The 22,600-nt window shown below is 37.0% G+C and overlaps 1 protein-coding gene across 7 annotated transcripts in view; it reads left to right on the plus strand.

The window, feature by feature from the left end:
* LOC127417329 (golgin subfamily B member 1-like) overlaps positions 1–22,600 on the plus strand; it is a 63,499-nt gene that overhangs the window by 3,406 nt on the left and 37,493 nt on the right. For 6 of the 7 annotated variants that reach the window (XR_007893255.1, XR_007893256.1, XM_051657278.1 and 3 more), the window contains exons 4-15: positions 158–301; positions 850–978; positions 2,244–2,393; positions 2,475–2,642; positions 2,743–2,865; positions 2,941–3,054; positions 5,783–6,065; positions 8,106–8,221; positions 8,313–8,439; positions 8,524–8,615; positions 11,068–11,225; positions 19,651–19,801. Coding sequence is in view for 5 of the 7 variants with exons in the window: in XM_051657278.1 (XP_051513238.1) it covers positions 158–301; positions 850–978; positions 2,244–2,393; positions 2,475–2,642; positions 2,743–2,865; positions 2,941–3,054; positions 5,783–6,065; positions 8,106–8,221; positions 8,313–8,439; positions 8,524–8,615; positions 11,068–11,225; positions 19,651–19,801 (1,755 nt within the window). In the remaining 2 variants the exon portion in view is untranslated. The remainder of the gene's footprint in view (positions 1–157; positions 302–849; positions 979–2,243; positions 2,394–2,474; positions 2,643–2,742; positions 2,866–2,940; positions 3,055–5,782; positions 6,066–8,105; positions 8,222–8,312; positions 8,440–8,523; positions 8,616–11,067; positions 11,226–19,650; positions 19,802–22,600) is intronic. The other variant, XM_051657282.1, reaches the window with a different exon arrangement.

Consider the following 22,600-nt stretch of genomic DNA (forward strand, 5'->3'; position numbering starts at 1 on the left):
CATAGGATACCAAGAAGGGAAGTAATGTATCTTGCACTGGTGTTGCTTCATTTATCAAAGTCAAGCTATTCTCACTTATTTAAGTTTGTTGTTGAAGAGAATTAAGCTTTAAGATGTTGAAAGAGAGAATGATTTCAAATGAACATTTTCCCCTCAGGTGGAGAGGGAGTCATATGAATTGAAGCTTTCCAAGATACGACTGCAAAACAAAGCAAAAGTCACCTCACTCAACTCCCAACTTGAGGAATTACGGAAAAATCAAGAGCGCAAAGAGCAGGGCAGTCCTGCTCGTTTCAAACAGGTGAAACCGGTGAAGCAAACGGAAAAGAGGCGAGGCCAGGACATGAGCATTAGTCATTGTAAAAGTGTCTAATAGTAGTTCTACAGCAAGAGATGCTTTATTTTTTTATGTATTTAAATGGGTGGCATTTACATGTATGTATGTACATATCATATATTGATTGTGAATTGGACAATGTATGTTTGTTTTTGAGAGCAACTAACAAGCATAATGCAATAGAAAGACATGTTGTTTTGCCTTTATTTCACAGTACTCCCTCATTTTGTCTCATCACATTCAAATTGCAAGCTCACAACTCGGGTAAAATATCATTTCTTTTGCTGTAGTGCATAAGGTTCAGTAGCAGCGAAGCTGATTTAAAGGGATGTTTCGCCCCAGATCTGCTGATTTAAAAGAATAGTTCACCCCAAAATTACCATTCTGTCATTATTTTCTCATCAATACACCGGATTTCAGAGCAGTTATCATGGGTCAGCTCCTCTGTGTTCTTACTGGTTCTTGATGCCAATTTTGAAATGTTTCATGATGAGCTGATTTTGATTCTTTAGAGTGGCACTGGAGAAGCCGGTGATTCAGAATCGGCTGCTGCCAACCGTGGGAAAATTCTCCGGTTTAGAAAGAAGGTGGAGGATCTAGAGCAGCAGGTTGCTCAGAGAGACCAAGAACTGAAGCAAAAGGTAAAGGCCATTCACGGTTCTTAATCTACTAATCCTTCATGAGTGCTAAACGTAATCCTTTTTACCTCAATTAATCCTATGTTGTGCCTAGTGCTGCAACAACTAATCGCTAAAATCGATTAGAATCGATAATAAAAAACATCAACAATAAATGTCATTATCAATTAGTTGGGTAGTTGTGAAAATTGCTTTTCCATGATAACTCGTTTGAAAAATGATGGACAAGTTGAAGCAGCAAAAACCAACGCACGAGGGCACTTTATAAACACTTCAAAGATGATCATAAGCAGTCAGTTTAATGTGCCACGTTTACCGCGTCAGGTCTGTTGACAGAGTGATTGTGCTATTTGTTGCGCTTGAGAGTTGTTTCTCTCCAGCGCATAGCTTTGATTTTGCAGGTATTTTCTATGTTTTGTATACATGTATGAAATTTATAGATGTTGAGTTCAAAATCAGGCCGTATTTCCATTTCACAAAAGTGTCTGTCTTTACCACGAGCGAGTCTCCGCTAAACAAGCTCGCTCATCCACATCAATCAAACCGATCGCAATGGAGAAAGGGAGCACAATCAGTTGGATTAAAGTGTGCTTTGTGGTTTAGTAATCATGCAACATCATACCGTGATTTCAGTTTCAATGTACTCAGTTGTGCAGCTTTCATGGATATCACACTGATGTCTCAGAGGTCAAAGAGTGCCAGTTTTACAGTGTTTTAAAACCTGGATAAGCATACACTTCCATTCAAAATGTATTAATTTATGAATTAATTTCTAGGATACATTTATAATATTAATTGAAATCAGTGACAGTGTACAAGCATATGTATCTCACATAATTATGTGATTTTTAGCTGAGCAGAATGAATAATATTTCTATTCTGGTGTCACTATTGCCATGTGCTGGGCTGATTTTTAGTCCCACTCCATCCCCGATGGATCATTTTACACGTTAATGAACAGAACATTTTGCTACGTTTTACAAGTAAAGGAAAGGCACTATTTTGCCTTTGTCCTAAATGTAATAATAATAGTAATCATGATTCAGACTTTGTGAGTATAGAATTGTGAATTCAAATCGTAAATCAGACCAAATCCTTAAGCCCTGTATTATTTCTGTTTTTTAAAAATCACATTTGAATAAAAATCTGATTAATTAGTTAATCGAAGAAATAATTGAAGATTAGTCGATTATCAGATTAATCATTAGTTGCAGCCCTAGTCGTGCCATATTGGTGTTTGTGTAACAGATTTGCAATATTTTTTCTAGATCCAGGAGCTGGAGGCCCAGAGAGAGCGAGGTTCTGCTATGGATGCCATGTTGGCTGACAGAGCCAAACTTCTTACTGAGAAGGAAGCCTACATTGTGCACCTGCAGATGGCTTTATCTGGGGAACAGCCAGTTCCACAACAAAGCAATGTAAAGAACTAGATAGATCCTAATGAATGTCAATCACATGGCATGTTTGAATCCCCTACTAATAGTGCATTTTTTAAACAGGAAGGGTCTGTGAATGAGCTGAAGTTAATGGTGCTGAGCCTAACAAAGAATGTTGGTGATGGGGAGGAAAGGTGCAGCCTACTCCAGGAGCAGGTGGACAGCCTCCGAGAGCTCCTAATGTCTGAGAAAACCCAGTTTGAGGAAAAGGAGAACATGTACAAGTCCAATGTAAACAGTGTTTGTGTCTTTTTAAAATGCCACTGATTTATTTGTATTTTATTTTTCACTTGATGGTCAGTCTTAAGCAGAATTTTGTTGTGCTTTCTAGATCCAAACATTCAAAGATATCATTTTACAAAAAGACAACACACTAATGGAGATCAGGCAGACACACGAACAGGAGCTGTTCAAGCTTGTAGCAAAGTCAGACGCTAGCGCTGACCTCGAGCAGGTAAATCACACATCTCTAGAAAATGTCCAGCTGTTATTGTTCTACACAAACTGAACAATCCTTTTTCCTTCTCAGCTCCTGACTGCTCTCAAACAGAAACTCCATGAGAAGGAGGAAGTTCTTCTGGGTAAAACACAAGTGATTGATGTCCTGCAGGTGGAGGTGGATGGTAGAGACCAGCAGATAAAGGTGAAACACACACCACAGACAGTATTCAACTTCTCTGTCAGTCTCAACGGCAGACAGCATTCGTAAATATTATGATGATGCAATCATGAAAACTGAAATTTGGTCAGGTTTGATTTAATTGTTTTAGTATGAATCATAACTGCATTTAAATAATTTCACTGGAGGGTTAAATCAAATGGCACAAGTAGATTGGGCATCTGGATTTGGTGGATTTTTATAACTGAACAAAATGTAAAGATTGTATTTTGGATAAAAAAGGAATGTGTAATACTTTGGGTATTATGTTGTATTATATTGTATTTTCCAGAAAGTAAGATTCTACACTTTGGTTTGCATTCACAGTTCTGCGAGCACACAGCCAAAATACCTTAGTTTCTGAAATAATTGTACATTTCTTAAATAGAAGCAATGTAATTCATGGATTCAAAAAGTATTTATTAAATTGTGGTAGCATTGAAAACGAGTTCATCAAAGGATGTGAACATGTTGAGATTCAGGTATGTATTATTTATTTTACAAACTTCTCGAAGACTGTAAACACTTTGTCTCCGTGGTGCTGTGAATATCCTCTGTTTGTTTTGAGTGACCTGTCTATACAAACACAGTGACATTGACCAATACTGTGAGGTGTGGGTGGGACTACCTCTTTGTTTGACCAACGACAGATGGGGGGCGTATTCGGAAAGCTGTTTTGAAAACAACGTTTAGTTTTGCCATTCCATCTGGTGGCACTAGTGTTGCAGAAATTACGTACTTCAGCATTAACTTTCTGATAAATTAGAAGTGTTCAGTTTTCGTAACTTAGGAAATCTGATCATTTACTATACACGATACTGTCAAACATATGGTCAAAACATCATACAGATTGGAACGGTCTCGAGTAGAATACAACAAATACTGTTTCACTCACAGATGAATATTGAAGAAAAAAAGCACAGTTTATAAGTTGTAAACATGCATGGCTTTTGTTGCATTTCTGGTTGTAACAACATGAAACAAACAGAATATAAAAACGGCTGATGCTCCTGATTTTTCACATTGTATGGAAGGAGGAGCACAAAACTGATGTCACCTTCACCTCTGCTGGTAAGCACAGAAACAACAACACGGTCTTCCTTCAAAGTAAGGCTTGATAAAAAAAATGATTGGGCTTCTGCCAAAATAAAGGCTTGAGACTGTATAGCAATGTTGCTTGCTAAATTATTTTGTGGGCTGTCCATTTAATACGTGTGATTAATTATAGAAAAAATAACACGCTAAGAACGCAATTAATCTTGACAGGTATGTACATTCTGTAATAAAAGTACTGATTTTACTACCATATGAGCAATTCAGGCTTGAAGTACATCTGTTTTTACGAGCTGCGTCAATAGATGGCTGTGGGCCTCAACAAACCTCACAAGCAGCGCAGCCAGAGAATGAGAAGCGCTCACTTTGGAGGAAGCACAACAGAATACAGGAATCTTAAGAAGCAATTTTCAAAGTTTCCACTACTTGACGCAACATCTTAAAAATGTGCCATTTATGGTGCTGAATGCTCCAAACGTGTCCGTCTAATTAACAACAGCGTAGATGAATGCAAGAATGCGTCCTGTGAGAACTGGACACATTGATGAACTCAGTGCAAAACAGATTGCTGTTAACTGTAGGCTTGTTCAATGATATGAGAATAAAACAAACAATATATTGATTTCATAAGCCACTTTTTTATTGTCTAATCAATGCCACAATAATGCAGTTTATTTCAAACTGAATTTCGATCCATATTATATATTTATTATAGGCCCTGCATATTATATGTATAAATATTTGAGTTATGCATTGTTTGTATGAATTACCTTTATTTGTGTGACTTTCTCAGCAAATAATCGTAAAAAAAATGCAATTAATTGCGATTAATTTTATTCATTTGATTAAAATTTGTAATCCATTGACAGCCCTAATTATTACAGAAATATGTTGCTATTGTAAATTTGTATTGTGTATTGGAATATAATAATAATGTTAATAATAATAATTTAAAGAATGGATCTTAAAAGAGGACTCAAGTGTAAACACCCTACAGAGTATCTCTTTTTAATGGAAGTAAAGCATGGGCAAAACATGACAAATTTCTGGTCAAAAGGAATCATCTAGTTTTTCATTCTAACAAATTGTTGAACATGAGAGTGACTGTTTAATGTAATTTTATGTTGTTTTTTTTCCCCTTCTTTTAGATTTGATATCTAAACAGTGGCAACAGTATTTTTTTTTTTGGTTCAAATATTGCAGCCCTGTAATTATAAAAAAAAAAAATTTCAAACAGAAGAATGATCGTGATCAAGCTTGATTAAAAGTTTGAGCAAAACAATCATGATTATCATTTTATCGTGCAGCCCTAGCGTAGAGTCTCTGACTCAGGGGTGGACCAGTCGCAGCTGTTGTGGTCTACTTATTTGCGATGCATAGTTACATTTTTGGTGAGGTGCTCACAAGTCTATGCGTAGCCTACAAGTATAAACCAGCCTGAAGTCGCAGGACTTTTTGGATAAAAAAATACAATAAAAACTCACTCAACCTGTATTCCAAAAAAAGGAAAACATAATCAATTATTAAATTCCTTAATAGATTTTTACACACCTATTTAATAATTTTTGATAAAAGTGTTTAAACTCTAAAGGGTGTGGTGCTCACAGTTTTCCGATGTGATGTGTTCTGAATGTCAGTCTTCTCTGTGTTTGTTTGGTAGGAGTTAACAGAGGGAATGCAACACTTGCAGAGAGAGAGAGAGAACCTTCAGTCAAAGCTGGAGGCAGAGCGGCACATCGCTCGGGCCCGGCTTAGAGATCTGATGGAGAAACATGAGGCTGAGCTGCAAAGGGCTGCTGAGAAACACAACAGTGAGATGTCAGAGAAAGAGCAGGCACTGCGCAGACAGCTGGAGACCCTGCAGCGATCAACTGCACTGCCCTCAGACGTACCTGCAAACCCGCCCACCTGCATCACAGCTCAAAGAATCACAGAGCTGGAAGGTAGGCAATGACATCACGTTATGTGTGTCCATGTGTGCTTACAGAATGGAGCCTACAGTGTGACCTCCCTGTCCTACAACAGTGATTTGGGATTTTGTAAATTGTTTAGATACCTATTCATAGTGGATTATTTAAAGGAATAATTCTCCCAGAAATGAAAATGACCATAATTTACTACCTTTCATGTTGCTCCAAACTTGTATGACTTTATTCGGGTCACAGAAGGAGATTTTATTTAATGTATTGATAATCACTTGGTTACCCAATTATGCATGTGTTTATGAATGTCAGAGGAGGAATTTCACCAATTCACTGAATTGTAGGGAGTTGGTCATGAATAATCTGAAGGATTTGTGATATTCAGCCTAACCTTTAGAGCCTGAAAGACACAGATGTAATGAAATGACTTTTATTTACAAAAAGATAAGCAAGAAAAACAAACAACTACTAAATGGTACTACTATGCTAAAATGTTCTACAAATGGATAAGAATTCAATGAAGCTGTCAGCTGAGGACACGTGAGGTGTTTATTTCTCAAACTAGAGACTCTGATGTACTTATCCTCTTGTTTAGTTGTACATCTGGTCTTCCACATCTCTTTCTGTCCTTGTTAGAGCCAGTTGTCCTTTGTCTTTGAAGACTGTAGTGTACACCTTTGTATGAAATCTTCAGTTTTTTGGCAATTTCAAGCATTGTATAGCCTTCATTCCTCAAAACAATGATTGACTGACGAGTTTCTAGAGAAAGCTGTTTCTTTTTTGCCATTTTTGACCTAATATTGACCTTAAGACATGCCAGTCTATTGCATACTGTGGATCTCAAAAACAAACACAAAGACAATGTTAAGCTTCATTTAATGAACCAAATAGCTTTCAACTGTGTTTGATATAATGGCAAGTGATTTTCTAGTACCAAATTATCAATTTAGCATGATTACTCAAGGATAAGGTGTTGGAGTGATGGCTGCTGGAAATGGGGTCATGTCTAGATTTGATCAAAAATGACTTTTTTCAAATAGTGATGGTGCTGTTTTTTTACATCAGTAATGTCCTGATCATTTAACATGGTGTAATTCAGAAAAACAAGTGGTGAAAGTTATTTATTAAATGCGCCCCTGCGGTGTTCAGAGATTTAACACAGATCCACACATACTGGTCTGATAAGCTTCTGAGTTTCTTCTTCCACTTTACATTTTCTTTCCACAATAAAAACAGATCCTCACCCATTGGTTTGCACTCCATCTAAAACTGAATACTAATAGAGTAGAATTCAATGAGAATCAAAATATTACAAGTATTGCCTCACTTGGCTTTGTTTGAAAGCGTAGACGCCATGATATCTCCTTCTATCATCCAACACCTTGATGACACGCTCATCCACAGCATCCAGTTGTAACTGCGAGATTTGGTGAAAGATTCAGAGGGAAAGTGCAGCATAATTCCGCATTGCCTGCAGCAGGCAAATGCACAAAAAAAAAACAAATCAATTTGCGATATTCGAGTAGTGTTTTTAATAGTTAGCTAGCTGGTACAGAACAAGAACTTGATTAGTTGATTACTCGCGCACATCCCTAATATTTATGTGCAAATATTTATTATTTCTTTATTATACATGAGAATATGTATTTATTTAGTACTAAAAACAACTCAAGTTCCCGTGTGAGCCAGGACTACTTTTGGGATACTATGAGCCCTTTTAAAGCTTTAAAGTGAGTCACTGCCATCAACTGCCAATGTGTTGAATGGATGGGCCGCAATATTAAATATGAAAAATTAACTTTTGTGTTTCACATAAGAAATCATATGGGTTTGGAACTATTCTTTTAAGGCCACAGGGTGTAACATTGCCCTACTAGCGGCATCGAACCAAATTGCAAAAATGACCTTTAGCATTGATAACCATGGTTACATAGCCAGGCTGACTCTACGTTTTAATAGGAGGGTGTCTATTGATTTGGCACGTCAGTATTTTCTATTAAAGATGGAATTGTTGGCTGTGTTTTTATGTTTCCTGTCAATCTGTCCCTCTGTTTGATTTAGCCCATGCAAAACTGAAAGCAGACGAGGCCAGTAAAGCAGAAGCTAAGTTCTTAAAGATGAAAGCGTGGTCCAAGTCTCGTATCAGGCAGCTCGAGGAGGAGCTCAGGAAAGTTCAGGCAAGTGAAAGTATCATAGCAAGAATCATTTTTCCTCAGGTTCACAGAGGTGAATTTCTGGCTGATAAACTTTCTCTGTTTTTGAATTTAGTCTGGGATTTGTACCAATATGTCCCCTGACGTCACGTCCCTGCGCAGTCGTGTTACAGAACTGGAAGAGGAGCGAGAAGAAATGTTTTGCAAACTGGAACTGTATGAAGAGATGAAGGCTAAAAATGGTAAATAAAAAAGAAGCCAGTTAGTTTGAAATGTCATTTATTTGCATAGTGTCAAATGTTAAGATTTTGTTTGGCTGTTGATAGATGAACTGCAAAAGCAGCTCGTGGAGTATGAGGATCAGCAGAGGAAGATGCAGGCCGACCTGGAGCAGGTGACCAAGAGAGCAGCATCACAGGTCAATGACATCTTCTATTCCGACTGTATTATAAAGCAATATAAACCACACAGCCATGTGAACAGTGATTTTATCACGGGAAGGGGTATTCCATGGCATGACGCAAAGTAAAGTGCCTAAAACTAGGGCTGCAACAGTACATGTATCTGTGCCGAACTGATGGGATACAGGGTTTATATATATATATATATATATATATATATATATATATTGTGGAGCAAAATGGAAGTATGCAAAACCAAAGATTAGGAGAACATGGCACAAAAAGGCATCAGCTGCTCGATGTCCCCTTTCTGTCTTACATAATCCACATGTGTCTCTTGACCTTAGTGTTTCAAGCATACACAAATGCTCTTTAAACACTTTAGTTTAGTGCGGGCACTCTTGAGCGGAGTCTCACTATTCACACAGTTAAGAAAGCGTGCTCTTGCATATTTGTAGTGCTTCTGTTAATGATGGATCGCTGGGTGAAATGTAAATAAACTTTTTAATTTGACACGCAAATGGCAATGCAATAAAACTACGACTCCTGTTTATAATCAGCAAAGCAGTCTACAGTGCAAGCACACAACATTAGAGCGATCTAGGTTTGCCACGTCTCATCATGCTGCTTACTTGCAATATAGGATCTGCTTGATCATAAATGGCTCAGTCAGGTATGTTCTCTGTGTAATCACTGATTCTTGAGAAGGGACAAAACATGTTTAAAATCTATAATATTATTTCCATCTTAACCATGTGTTATACACTGTAGACAGTTTGTTTTTTTCCTCTGTTAAAGCCGACTCTGTAACCTAAACTAAAATGCCAAAATCATCCCACATTTCTAACAGAAATCATCATAACGGGAATGACGGAGTTGACATGTTGAAGCTGTGACCGCAGAGAATTAAACATTGTTTGTTTAAAATATGAAAAAATATAAAACTTACCAGACCACGTGTCCTACTGTTGCATCCACCATGAGCAGGAAATGGCAAAGGGATGCTCAGGGTTTTAGCTGACCGTGACATTGTCTGATTTATTCAGGATTATAAAAAGATCTGATGGAGTTGACACAAAGTGAGGACACAACATTGATAGGCAGTTTGTTTAGGGAAAATATCATTTAAAGTTTTCTTAATGTATTGTTTGATGTCTTACAGATCCCTACCTTTCATTTGATATTTATGAATTTGTTGCATTTTTAAACACTTTGTTAGGCAATTTAACATTTTGACCTCTTGCTGAGGACCGGTTAAGTTACATGTGCTTCCAAGTATAGAGCATGCACTTTAAAAAAATTCTAATTATTAAAATATATATAAGTTATAAATTGCCTTGCACATGTATACACATTTCCTTTAGATTGATCTTTTTCAGTGTTTTTATTTTTATGAATTTCTTAATTTTTAACATAAAGATGACTGTAATTAAGACATGTTTTGTCCCTTATCTCAAGAATCAGGATTCACGTAAAAAATCCATATGCATATTTTAAAAAAATTGCATCTTTTTATATATGTATTATTATCTATCTTCAAGTATAATACAGAATAACTGGTTTAGCAGCAAAGTCCTTTCTCTCAGGATCTGTTGCTGCTTTTGACACATTTTGTCAGCTTCTCACAAGTGACTGAAGGAAGGGCCATGATGCTGGCTGTATACTTCAATTGTGACTCCAAAACCAAGGTCCATACCAGACTGAATTTTGTGTATGGTTGCAGCCCTACCTAAAACCCCCTTACATGCTTTAAAATCACTGTAACTCACAGCCTTGAGGGGCTTATTCCCTTTATGAAGACATCAGTGTTCAATAAATTGTTACATATATTGTAATAATTATGGAAATAAACTGTTCTTCCGCCAGTTAATATAGTTCATTATCGTTGTTTGGCTGTTTGCCTTTGTCCACGCATTTTAGCAATGTGTGCATCACATATATTTTACTGCATTTTCAATTGCGGCTTATGCTATCAGAATTTAGATAGTGATACTCTTTTAGTACAGTAAATGACAGGCGAGGACTGTCCGCTGCTGCTTCCAAATATCCATACTTCTCTATACAGTATGCCAAAAACAGTATGCCAATGCATGTCAAGAAAATCTGAGCTGTGGACCGTGCTAATGACAAAATGTGCATCATGCATACTGTGCATGTTCCGATCAGCAACACGGACAATGTGGACTTTGGCCTTAAGGGGCATTGTTAGGATTTTAACTGGGGTTAAAAAACTGTTCCCTTCCTCTTGCTATTCTAACTACCAGTACATGATATACATTTCTGTTATAATACATATAACATTCAAATAGTTTTGTCTAGTGGAACAATCCTCTTCTGTTTTTGTACATTAGTGACTACACAAATGATGGTCAAATAGCACTTTAAAAGTGAACTATATTATTCCACCAGACCCACCGATGTCATATGAAATGAATTTGATTATGAATATATGTGTATTCCCAATGGCAGGCGAGTGAGACCGGCAGCATGGATGATTTTCAGAGTCAGGTGATGGAGTGGCAGGAGATGGTTACCATGGTGATGGAGTCAGAGGGGGTTCGGGATCAGGGTCACGAGAAGCATGCCATGGCCTTCAGAATGAGCCACATCGAAGAGGAGAGAGAGGGTGAGGATGACACTTTTAAATATTATATATTCACAAATATTTCAAACAGAAGAATATAGCTATAAAGTCACAGCAGCAGACCTGTAATTTCCACAACTTTTATTAACTTGGAAGCATGAAACTTGCTTCATATTTGCATAATGTTAAACTACTTTTGAACATTTGGTCTGATTTTTACTTAATTTATTCTCTGGGAAATTAAATTATACAGACACTGAGTACAAGTTTAAAGAGCCATATAGGTGCTTCTCTAGTTATTGGAATTATGACAAAAGTAGACTTTATAGTTCACCCAAAATAAAAAATTCTGTCATCATTTGCTCACCCTCATTTTGTTCCTTACCTGTATGACTTTATTTCTTCTGTGGAACACAAAAGGAGCCTTTAGTCTTTCATTGCATCCTTTTTCCATACAATGAAAGTGAATAGGGACAGAGGCTGTCATTCTTCCTCATATCTCCTTTTGCGTTCCATCGAAGAAAGAAAGTCAGATGTGTTTGGAACCACTTTAGGGTGAGTAAATGAGGACAGAATTTTCAGCTTTAGTGAATTGTCTCTTTAATACCACCAGAGAGGTCCGTGTAAAAGCAACTTGGCTTTCCATTTTGCACAAATGTTTGGTTTATTTTTTGATTGCTTTTGTTTTGTAACACTTCTCTCCCGCCAATCGGTTCCGAGCCCCTCCTCATCCCCACCTCCTCCTCTGCTCCTGTTCCGTGTGATGGGTGCAGCTACTGAGAACAGTTTCCCATCAGTTTTGTGCATGCAGGTTCCGTTCCCTCCAGCGTCTGCCTCCATCTGTACTGCCTGTAGTTTCCCGCAGCTCTTCATCTCATCCTGAGGAAACTCTGGCAGTACAGATGAGGCCAGCACATGGCATCCTCTCCTTCATCTGTGGTCTCTTTCTGTTTTATCATAATATTTCCTCCTCTTCCAATTCCCTGGACAAGACTTGTAACAACTGACCTGCAGTATTAACTCTCTGCATGACGTGTCTCTGTTGTGTCAGTACTTTTAATGTCCAACCTTTTCACCTCTATGAATGCATGAAAGTATCAGATTGAAGTTTTCACCGGCCTACTGATGCCCACTTAACCTCAGCAACTGTTCTAACAGGGTAAAATGATGATGAAACCAGCAAACATGAGAAATGTCAGTGTCATTTACCTTCTGATTGTTTTTTCTAATATAGTCTAAACACATTTTACTCTAATGCAAGGGTCGGCAACCTCGGGCATGTGGAAGGTTAATCATTTGTATGACATAAGAAAGAAAAAGAGCAACATTAATTTATTTGCGGATTTCTTGCCATTTCACTGGGTCACACAAATATGGAATGCTATCCAGTGAGTCACATAGCACAGTTCAGTTAGCGCAGCGCAGTTGGGTACTACGGTCTTACTTAATCTCACAGTATTGCTGATACAGTGTCACAATTTGATCTGATTTTGTTGTTGATTTTTTGCTCTCAAAAAGCGAAGGGATGTTAGCACAAGAAATGTTTTGAAATTTGAGGGAGATTGTGCAAATTATGGAGTTATATGGCACAGTGATTAACAAGAACAAGTAATTTTGGCTTATTTACCAGTAAAAATATCCTTAAAACAAGAAATAATTATTTGAGAGGCAGAATAACAAAGGTATTAATGAGTCTTGTTTTCTGAGAAATCTAAAGAAAATTTAGTGGGGTTTATGCATAAAACAAGAAGAAAATATTTGACAATGGGTTAAGAAAAATGGGTTTTTTTCTTGTTATAAGCATAAACATTACAAATTTTGTTAGATTGCTGTGGAAACAAGACAAAATATCTTTACTTCTATATATTTACTTCTCAAGTAAATTTATCTTGCTTTAAGAATGTTTACAGTTTAAGTCAGAAGTTTACATACACTTAGGTTGTCATTAAAACTCATTTTTTAACCACTCCACAGATTTAATATTAGAAAACTATAGTTTTGGCAAGTTGTTTAGGGCATCCGCTTTGTGCATGACACAAGTAATTTTTCCAGCAATTGTTAACAAACAGAGTGTTTCACTTTTAATTGACTATATCACAATTCCAGTGGATCAGAAGTTTACATACACCAAGTTAACTGTGCCTTTAAGCAGCTTGGAAATTTCCAGAAAATTATCTCAAGCCTTTAGACAATTAGACAATTAGCTTCTGATAGGAGGTGTACTGAATTGGAGGTGTACCTGTATATGTATTTTAAGGCCTACCTTCCAACTCAGTGCCTCTTTGCTTGACATCATGGGAAAATCAAAAGAAATCAGCCAAGACCTCAGAAAAAATTTGTTGAACCTCCACAAGTCTGGTTCATCCTTGAGAGCAATTTTCAAATGCCTGAAGGTACCATGTTCATCTGTACAAACAATAGTATGCAAGTATAAACACCATAGGACCACATAGCCATCATACCACTCAGGAAGGAGACACAATCTGTCTCCTAGAGATGAACGTAGTTTGGTGCAAAAAGTGCAAATTAATCCCAGAAGAACAGCAAAGGACCTTGTGAAGATTCTGGAGGAAACAGGTAGACAAGTATCTATATCCACAGTAAAATGAGTTCTATATTGACATAACCTGAAAGGCTGCTCTGTAAGGAAGAAACCAATGCTCCATAACTGCCATAAAAAACCCAGACTACAGTTTGCAAGTGAACATTGAGACAAAGATCTTACTTTTTGGAGAAATGTCTTCTGGTCTGATGAAACGTTTTGGCCATAATGACCATCGTTATGTTTGGAGGAAAAAGGGTGAGGCTTGCAAGCCAAAGAACACCATCCCAATTGTGAAGTATGGGGGAAAGTTGTGGCAAAATGCCTTAAGGACAACAAAGTCAAGGTATTGGAGTAGCCATCACAAAGAACTGACCTCAGTCCGATAGAAAATTTGTGGGCAGAACTGAAAAAGCGTGTGTGAACATGGAGGCCTACAAACCTGACTCAGTTACACCAGTTCTGTCTGGAGGAATGGGCCAATATTCCAGCAACTTATTGTGAGAAGCTTGTGAAAGGCTACCCAAAACGTTTGACTCGAGTTAAATAATTTAAAGGCAAAGCTACCAAATAGTAACAAAGTTTATGTAAACTTCTGACCCACTGAGAATGTGATGAAAGAAATAAAAGCTGAAATAAATCATTCTCTCTACTAGTATTCTGACATTTCACATTCTTGTAATAAAGTAGTGATCTTAACTGACCTAAGACAGGGAATGTTTTCTACGATTAAATGTCAGGAATTGTAAAAAACTGAGTTTAAATGTATTTGGCTGAGGTGTATGTAAACTTCAACTGTAGATATTTCTACTGAAAACAAAAATACTCTAATAAAAAGATTTAATGAAAAAAAAAAATAATAAAGACTTAATGTGAAAATGTTTGCCGACCTCTGCTCAAATAAAATTTAACTGCCCATGTCTCATTAAAATGCCTCTCTAATGACGACTCTAATGAAGCTCTCGTTCAGTGAATTGGCAGCTGGTGTATTTAATGGTTTCAGCATCATTTTCTTATACTTTGCATGTCAAACTACTGGTTTTCTTTTGCAAATCTGGATAATGGGGATAATGCACCCAAAAATAAAACTTGCCATCATTTACTCACCCTCATGTCATCCTGTATGACCCTATTTCTTCCATGCAACACAAAAGGACAAGATTAGGAGAATGTTTACACTGTTCTTTTTCCATGCAATGAAAGCATACAGTGAGCAGAGGCTGTCAAACTGCAAAATGATGATAAACACTTTACAGGCACCATAAAGGTAGTCCACATGACCCATCTCCTATAATATTTACAAAATAGATTTGCGTGAAGAACAGACCAAAAGTTTATCTTACGCCATAGCTAGGGCTGCACAATTGATCAAAAATAATTCATATTACAATCAAGGCTGCCGCAATTAACTAAGTGGGAAAAATGTCAATTACAGAATTCCTTTAGGTGTTCTCCAGACATATCAAAATGTTCTATTTACAGTGTGTTTTTCAGAGACATGTTCATTGCATTGATGAATCAGACTGTTTTGATTAGTCTAGCCCCAATCTGACTTTTTGACATTTTCTGTTCTGATTTTGTTGGAAAATCTACTAGGGATGTGCATTTTCATCAAATTTTGTAGTCGAGTGCTCTAACCCACACAAATCGAGATTAAAATTTAAATATAAGTTAAAGATAAGTATGACACGTGTGAAAGCTAACTATGCTTTTCTTTTGGGATAAAATGAAATAATATGCATTATTAAAAATAAACTAAAAAGGCTTAGACAGAAACCAATACTGATGGCATGAGGGTAATGCACATATATAAACACTGAGTCTATATAAAGGCTATCACATTTTTAGCATTTTACATGTTATTGTTAAGAAAAACAAGTAGTGAAAGTTGGATTTTTATAAAATGGGCTCTGTCGATGTAAAGAGCCTTAACCCACATACACACATACTGGTATGTGCAATATGATGCATTTTTAATGTTTCACATGAACAAAGTTCTCAGCTTGTTTTGGATGTGTATACTAAATAAAGAATATGGTATGCAGTTGCCCTAAACAAAATATATTTTTTAATGTAAATTATATTAGTCAAAATTAAATATTAATAATATTGCGATTATTAATTACAGTCGATTATATATATATTATTAATCGTGATTAATAAAAAAGATTTGTAGTTAATCACGATTAATCGCAGATTTTGAAAATGCTGAAATTTGACACCATATGTACAGTTGTGCTCAAAAGTTTGCATACCCTTGGAGAATTGGTAATCTATGTACCATTTTTAAAGAAAACATGAGTGAGCAGGCAAAACACATTTCTTTTATTTCTTATGGGATTCATATTCAACTGTAGGTTATAACAGAATGGTACAATCATAAAACAAAACATGGCAACAAAGGAAAAAATGAAATGACCCCTGTTCAAAAGTCTGCATACCCTTAGTTCTTAATACTGGGTATTGCCCCCTTTAGCATCAATGACAGCGTGCAGTCTTTTGTAATAGTTGTCTATGAGGCCCCAAATTCTTGCAGGTGGTATAGCTGCCCATTCGTCTTGGCAAAATGCATCCAGGTCATGCAAAGTCTTTGGTCGTCTTGCATGAACCACACGTTTGAGATCTCCCCAGAGTGGCTCGATGATATTAAGATCAGGAGACTGTGATGACCACTCCAGAACCTTCATCTTTTTCTGCTGTAACCACTGGAGGGTCAACTTGGCCTTGTGCTTAGGGTCATTGTTGTGCTGCAAAGTCCAAGAGCGTCCCATGCACAGCTTTTGTGCAGAAGAATGCAAATTGTCTGCCAGTATTTTCTGATAACATGCTGCATTCATCTTGCCATAAATTTTCACAAGATTCCCCGTGCCTTTGGAGCTCTCACACACCCCCAAAACATCAGTGAGCCACCACAATGCTTCACAGTGGGGATGATATTCTTTTCACTATAGGCCTTGTTGACCCTCTCCAAACATAGCGCTTATGGTTGTGACAATAAAGCTCTATTTTGGTCTCATCACTCCAAATTATAGTGTGCCAGAAGCTGTGAGGCGTGTCAAGGTGTTGTCAGGCATATTGTAACCAGGCTTTTTTTGTGGCATTGGTGCAGTAAAGGCTTCTTTTTGGCAACTCGACCATGTAGCTCATTTTTTTTCAAGTATCGTCGTATTGTGCTCCTTGAAACAACCACATCGTCTTTTTCCAGAGCAGCCTGTATTTCTCCTGAGGTTACCTATGGGTTTTTCTTTGTATCCCGAACAATTCTTCTGGCAGTTGTGGCTGAAATCTTTCTTGGTCTACCTGACCTTGGCTTGGTATCAAGAGATCTCTGAATTTTCCACTTTTTAATAAGTGATTGAACAGTACTGACTGGCATTTTCAATGCTTTGGATATCTTTTTGTGTCCTTTTCCATCTTTATAAAGTTCCATTACCTTGTTACACAGGTCTTTTGACAGTTCTTTTCTGCTCCCCATGGCTCAGTATCTAGCCTGCTCAGTGCATCCACGTGAGAGCTAACAAACTCATTGACTATTTATACACAGACACTAATAGCAATTTAAAAAGCCACAGGTGTGGGAAATTAACCTTTAATTGCCATTTAAATCTGTGTGTGTCACCTTGTGTGTCTGTAGCAAGGCCAAACATTCAAGACTGTCAACTTTTGATCAGGGCCATTTGGGTGATTTCTGTTATTATTATGATTTAAAAAAGAGCCAAACAACTATGTGATAATAAATGACTTCATATGATCACTATCCTTAAGTAAAAGACAGTTGTTTTGCATGATCAGTCATATTTTCAAAATCAATGCCACAATTTCTGCCAGGGTATGCAAACTTTTGAGCACAGCTGTACTTCTTTTCCTGTCAAAATGCATTTATTTCCATATTAGCAAAGAAAACAAAACAATATGGAACAATATAATGCCTTATTAACATTTTCCAAACAAAGCCTTCCACAGTATGAAGATCGAAATGCACTAAAATATAGCACCAATTCAAGTAACATTAAACATTTACCAAAGTCTAAGTGGGAGGTTGACACATTGAAAGAATTAGTCTCCATAGGTTGAGTTTTCATTCATATTTTTATTCATTTCATATTTCTATATTTATAATTTTACATTTAAAATATTCATAACATTATTTATGCATTTGCAACTGCTGTGTACATTTATGTGCATTTATCCCTGCTCTGTGAAAATACACCTAAATTACACTTCAGATGCAGCTTCTGTGACACCTTTGCTGTGTAATGGTGGCTTTAGCCCCCTTAGGTTTAGTATTTATTGCAATGGGCATTAAATCCCTTAAACTCTCATCCTCCACAATATTAATCTGCCGGTAGACTGTGGTTATCCGCTTTCCTACAGCAATCGTGAAGCTGCATTTGTGATTCGCATCAGGGCGGCAACGCCACCGCTGCTTTGAACTCCACATGAAAAGTGCTTGCAGACAAAAACATCTCATTCTGCGTTTTGGTGATAGTTAAGACTTGCCGTGCTTCTGTGGTAATTAAAATGCGCCTTACATTGGCTGAAAAATACTTGATTTCTATCACAAGTCCCATGTTTTGTACGTCAGTAGCATTAAGAGGTCCTTTCTCCATCATTTTATCATGGACAGAGAAGCGCTCTTGTGGTGTGTACATCAGTGTATTAACTCCAGACGGACTCATTACAAAGGTTCCGCCTCCCCAATAAGTGTGTTTGCTGGTTCATGCTGCATTAACGGTAAATGCGTTAATCGTGTTTAAGAAAAATTAGCATGTTAAACTTTTAATCGCATGCGTTAACGTGTTAATTCTGACAGCTCTAATTAATATTTGTTATTAATAATTAAGAACAATATCAAGGGGAAAAAAATCGACGATCGATTTATAATCGTGTAGCCCAAGTCATAGCTATCATTGACACCAAACAGCATTGTTTCTTGCGTGTCTCATGACTAATCTCAGTGGCCAAATTTTGAAAAACAAATGAGATTTGAGAGCTGCGGCAAATGGCAGGATTTTCAGTGAATTCTGGGAATATAGCACAATAGTCTTATGAACTATTAAGATGCTTTCTTGTAACATTGCAACCCCTGCTGCTCTCTATATGCTTACATTGTACATTTTTATTATGTTCAACGAAAGAAAGAAAATCATACAGGTTTGGAGCAACATGCAAGGGAGTAAAGTTTTGGGGGAACTAATCCTGGCTGGTGAACTTGAGATTTTCATTTTCTGTTCATGATTGTTCTCTCCATTAACAATGAGAACCTGTTTATTCCTGATCATAGTTCAGTGTTCATTGATCACTGTAATCCTGATGCTTTCCTTTCACTGCATGTTTAAACCTTTTTCCTGAACACAAAACAGATGGGACTGATTCCTTTTTCCTGTGCAGTGGCACAAAATTGTTGAGTTGATTTTGTGCTTTCTAAACTCCCTTAGAACAATCTGAGCCAAAAAAAATATATATCGTGGCACCCCGTCACATGAAATAATGTAACCCTCTCCTTTACCGTAGGATCTAAACTTGCTCGCTTGTGAATTGGTTAAGGCAATTTGATAATGCTGTCAACCTGAAAATGAGGTTGAAATGAAACCCTGCAGTGGATTGTGGGGTATTCTGATCTGGAGCAAGTGTGCATGGCTTTGTGTGAACTGCAAGTATTTTAGTCCACAATCATGCTGTTGACTTGAAAAACAAGTTTGCAATGTGTGCTCCTTACTGCTGCTTTCCGCACCCCGTTCACCACTTTCTCTGACCTGCACTAGAATTACCTCTCATTTTCTCTCTCTCTCTCTCTCTCTCTCTCTCTCTCTCTCTCTCTCTCTCTCTCTCTCTCTCTCTCTCTCTCTCTTCCACCCTGATTTTGTACCCTGTACTCCATTGCTCTAAATGTATTTGATCCATTCCCACTATCTTGTGGCACAAAACTGATTGAGGATGACTGGTTGTTTCCTGGCTGCTCCGATCCAGCATTAGCCAAACGGCAACAGGACGTAGAGGAGGAGTTGGCCCAGGCCCATGGTCTCCACCCACAGAAAAGCAGGAAGCCCAAACATTTCACTCCACGCAGCTTGCAGGTATGAACTTCAGTATACTACATAAATGATAGAGTCCTTCTTACCACTGTTCATTATTTCTTCTTGTGCTGTGTTGCAAAGTAGAATTAAAGGAATTGTTCACCCAGAAATTAAAATGTTGTCGTTATTGGCTCACCCACATTATTCCACACCCGTATAACTTCCTTCCATGGAATACAAATCCAAATGAGGCGACACTTCAATAAAATAAAATCTCATTGGTTGATGAGGTTAGATGTTATTGATGTGCCACCATATTTAATTTGTGTGCTGTTTAGGAACTGATGAATGATTTGATTGGATTTCATTTGAAGGTGAATTGCACCTTGAATTTTGGCCTGTTCATCACAAGAAGTGAATGTGTGGTTTCAGAAGACTTGGAAAATAGTGCACAAGTTGCATCGACTACTTTATCTGTGGTTTTATGGTGTTTTTTTTTTTACCTTTATGGAGCTTGACAGCACAGAGGCACTATGTAAGGGATAATGTAAGTCAGCTGGTTGTTATCGCAAAATAAATCCTGACATGTCTCACTCATTATCCAGCCTATTACAGGACTACTTACCAAATAAATAAATACATGGACATAAAATATTGATTTGCGCTGAAATTACGTAATTATGTGAGAACAAATAAATCGCTTAACAGCTGAAATCCACCTCTGGTTTGCGTCAGAGTTCTGCTGGTGTTTATTTTTTTAATTAATGATCGTCTGACTGCTCATTATGCTTCTTATTATAAGACTGCTTGCCAGATAAATAAATACACATGAAACATTGATTTGAGTTTAAATTATTTTATGAGTTTACTTGTAGAGATCGCACAGTGATCCGAGGAGCAGGTATGATGGCTCGCAATACCCGGATGAGCAGTTTGATACGTGGATGTGCGGTTGTTACTGAGAAATATCAGACAGCTAGATGGTGCCATTGACCAATCAGAATAGAGTATTCCAGAGAGGTGTGTAATAATCACTTTTATAATAGGTTGTATTTGAAGATTTTGAAGATCTTTTTTGGGTGAACTATTCCCTCAGTCAGATATGAAGTCTCATTTATTCACACTCATGTAATTTAGAACTTGCACGCTTGCTTATGTGGAACACAAAATGAGTTGTGAAGAATGTTCATGTTGTTCCTTTCATTTATAAAGCACACAACGTTTGTCAGATCTGATCGTTATTCCATGGATTTGATTCAGTGTAAAAAGTAAGGAATAAAACGTGTTTTATAAAGGCAGAAATTGACATGAATATAGTCTTATACGTGCCCCAACTGACAAGCATGCATACGGATGTTTTTTTGTGCTCATGCTTTGGTGTGCCATTGTGCCGCACTTACTTGATTTTTTGAAGACTTAGTGATGCAAACATGAATAAGTTAATACATGCATGATGTAAATGCATAATTTTGGAAATATACCGTAACAGAATATTTATTTATAGGCCTACCTGCACGTTTCCATAATAAGTTCATTTTGAGACCTACAAGATAACAGACAAGTATTGTATTACATACAGTATGTAATATGTCAAGTACATATTTTTGGAGTGAGGAGGAGAGAGAATAGTTTACAGCCCTTAAAACAGAGCTAAATCAGTAAACTGAAAGGTGAATGCAGCACAACATTTTAAACTCACCTGCATATTTTACTAATTTAACCTTCAGCCTCTTGTCTGATGTTGTTGAGGACATAAATAAAATGTACGATTTGACTAAAATGCAGTGTAATCAATGGTAAGAGCAAGCAGAAGAGAATAGCAGGAAAAGAATGTGTGTCTTAGTTTAAACAGGATATGATTAAAGGCCGATTTATACTTCTGTGTCGAACCTGAGTTACATTTATAGTTCTGCGTTGGTGTGTCTGTGTCATTCTGCGAGTACACAGCCAAGTGCTAGTATATTCAGAAAATGCCTTCATTTCTGAAATAATTATACATTTTATAATTGAACAAAAGCAATGTAATTCATGGATTCAAAAGTATTTATGAAATTATTGTATGTGAATATATTGAAATTTAGGTACATATTATTTATTTGCCTGTAAATGTTGTCTGCTATGCAGAGAGAAAATAAATCAGGAATATACTGTTTGCTCTTGAGTCGATTATATCATAAATATTTTTTTGGCATTCTTTTGACACTTGCTGAAAAAAGCAAATAAATTCATTAAAAAAACATGCCCCCGGGTGCAAATACAATGTGATACTATGCAGAGATCTTAAAATAATCTTGGTGAAAATGCGACGCTACCCCAAATATGTTTTATCATCCTAGGGGACAGTCTCGGCTTCAAAGTGGACCAATCATGACTGTTGAGGTCGGTGTAGATGTCACATACTGTTGCATCTTTAAAGAGGTGCACATCAGGCTATGGCGTAATGTGTAGCCTATGATGTAGGTTTGACGCAGAAGTATAAATCAGCCTTAAAATGTAGAGTAATGTTTCCCAACTTCCTTTGACATACCCCCACAGCACCATCAGTTACCCCTGGAACATGCTTAAATACCAGTGGGTCATTGATGTAGTCAAGGGGTGCTCACACTTCTATTGCATAAGATCTCATTTTTCATAATGCTATTATAGTAAGATCTACCTTGCACAATTTAATATACATTGTATTCAGCATTGTCATGATACCAAAAATGGCATATTCTTGTTATTGTTGTTTGATAAACAGCATAGACAATGACAGGTCTATTTGGCTGCATTTATACTGCAAGTCCTAATGCACAGATCCAATATTTTGATATAAATCAGCTTTAAAAAAAAAAAAAAAAAAAAAAAAAAAAAGATGAA

Source organism: Myxocyprinus asiaticus, chromosome 26 (genome assembly GCF_019703515.2).
Source record: "Myxocyprinus asiaticus isolate MX2 ecotype Aquarium Trade chromosome 26, UBuf_Myxa_2, whole genome shotgun sequence".
Taxonomy (NCBI): Eukaryota; Metazoa; Chordata; class Actinopteri; order Cypriniformes; family Catostomidae; genus Myxocyprinus; species Myxocyprinus asiaticus.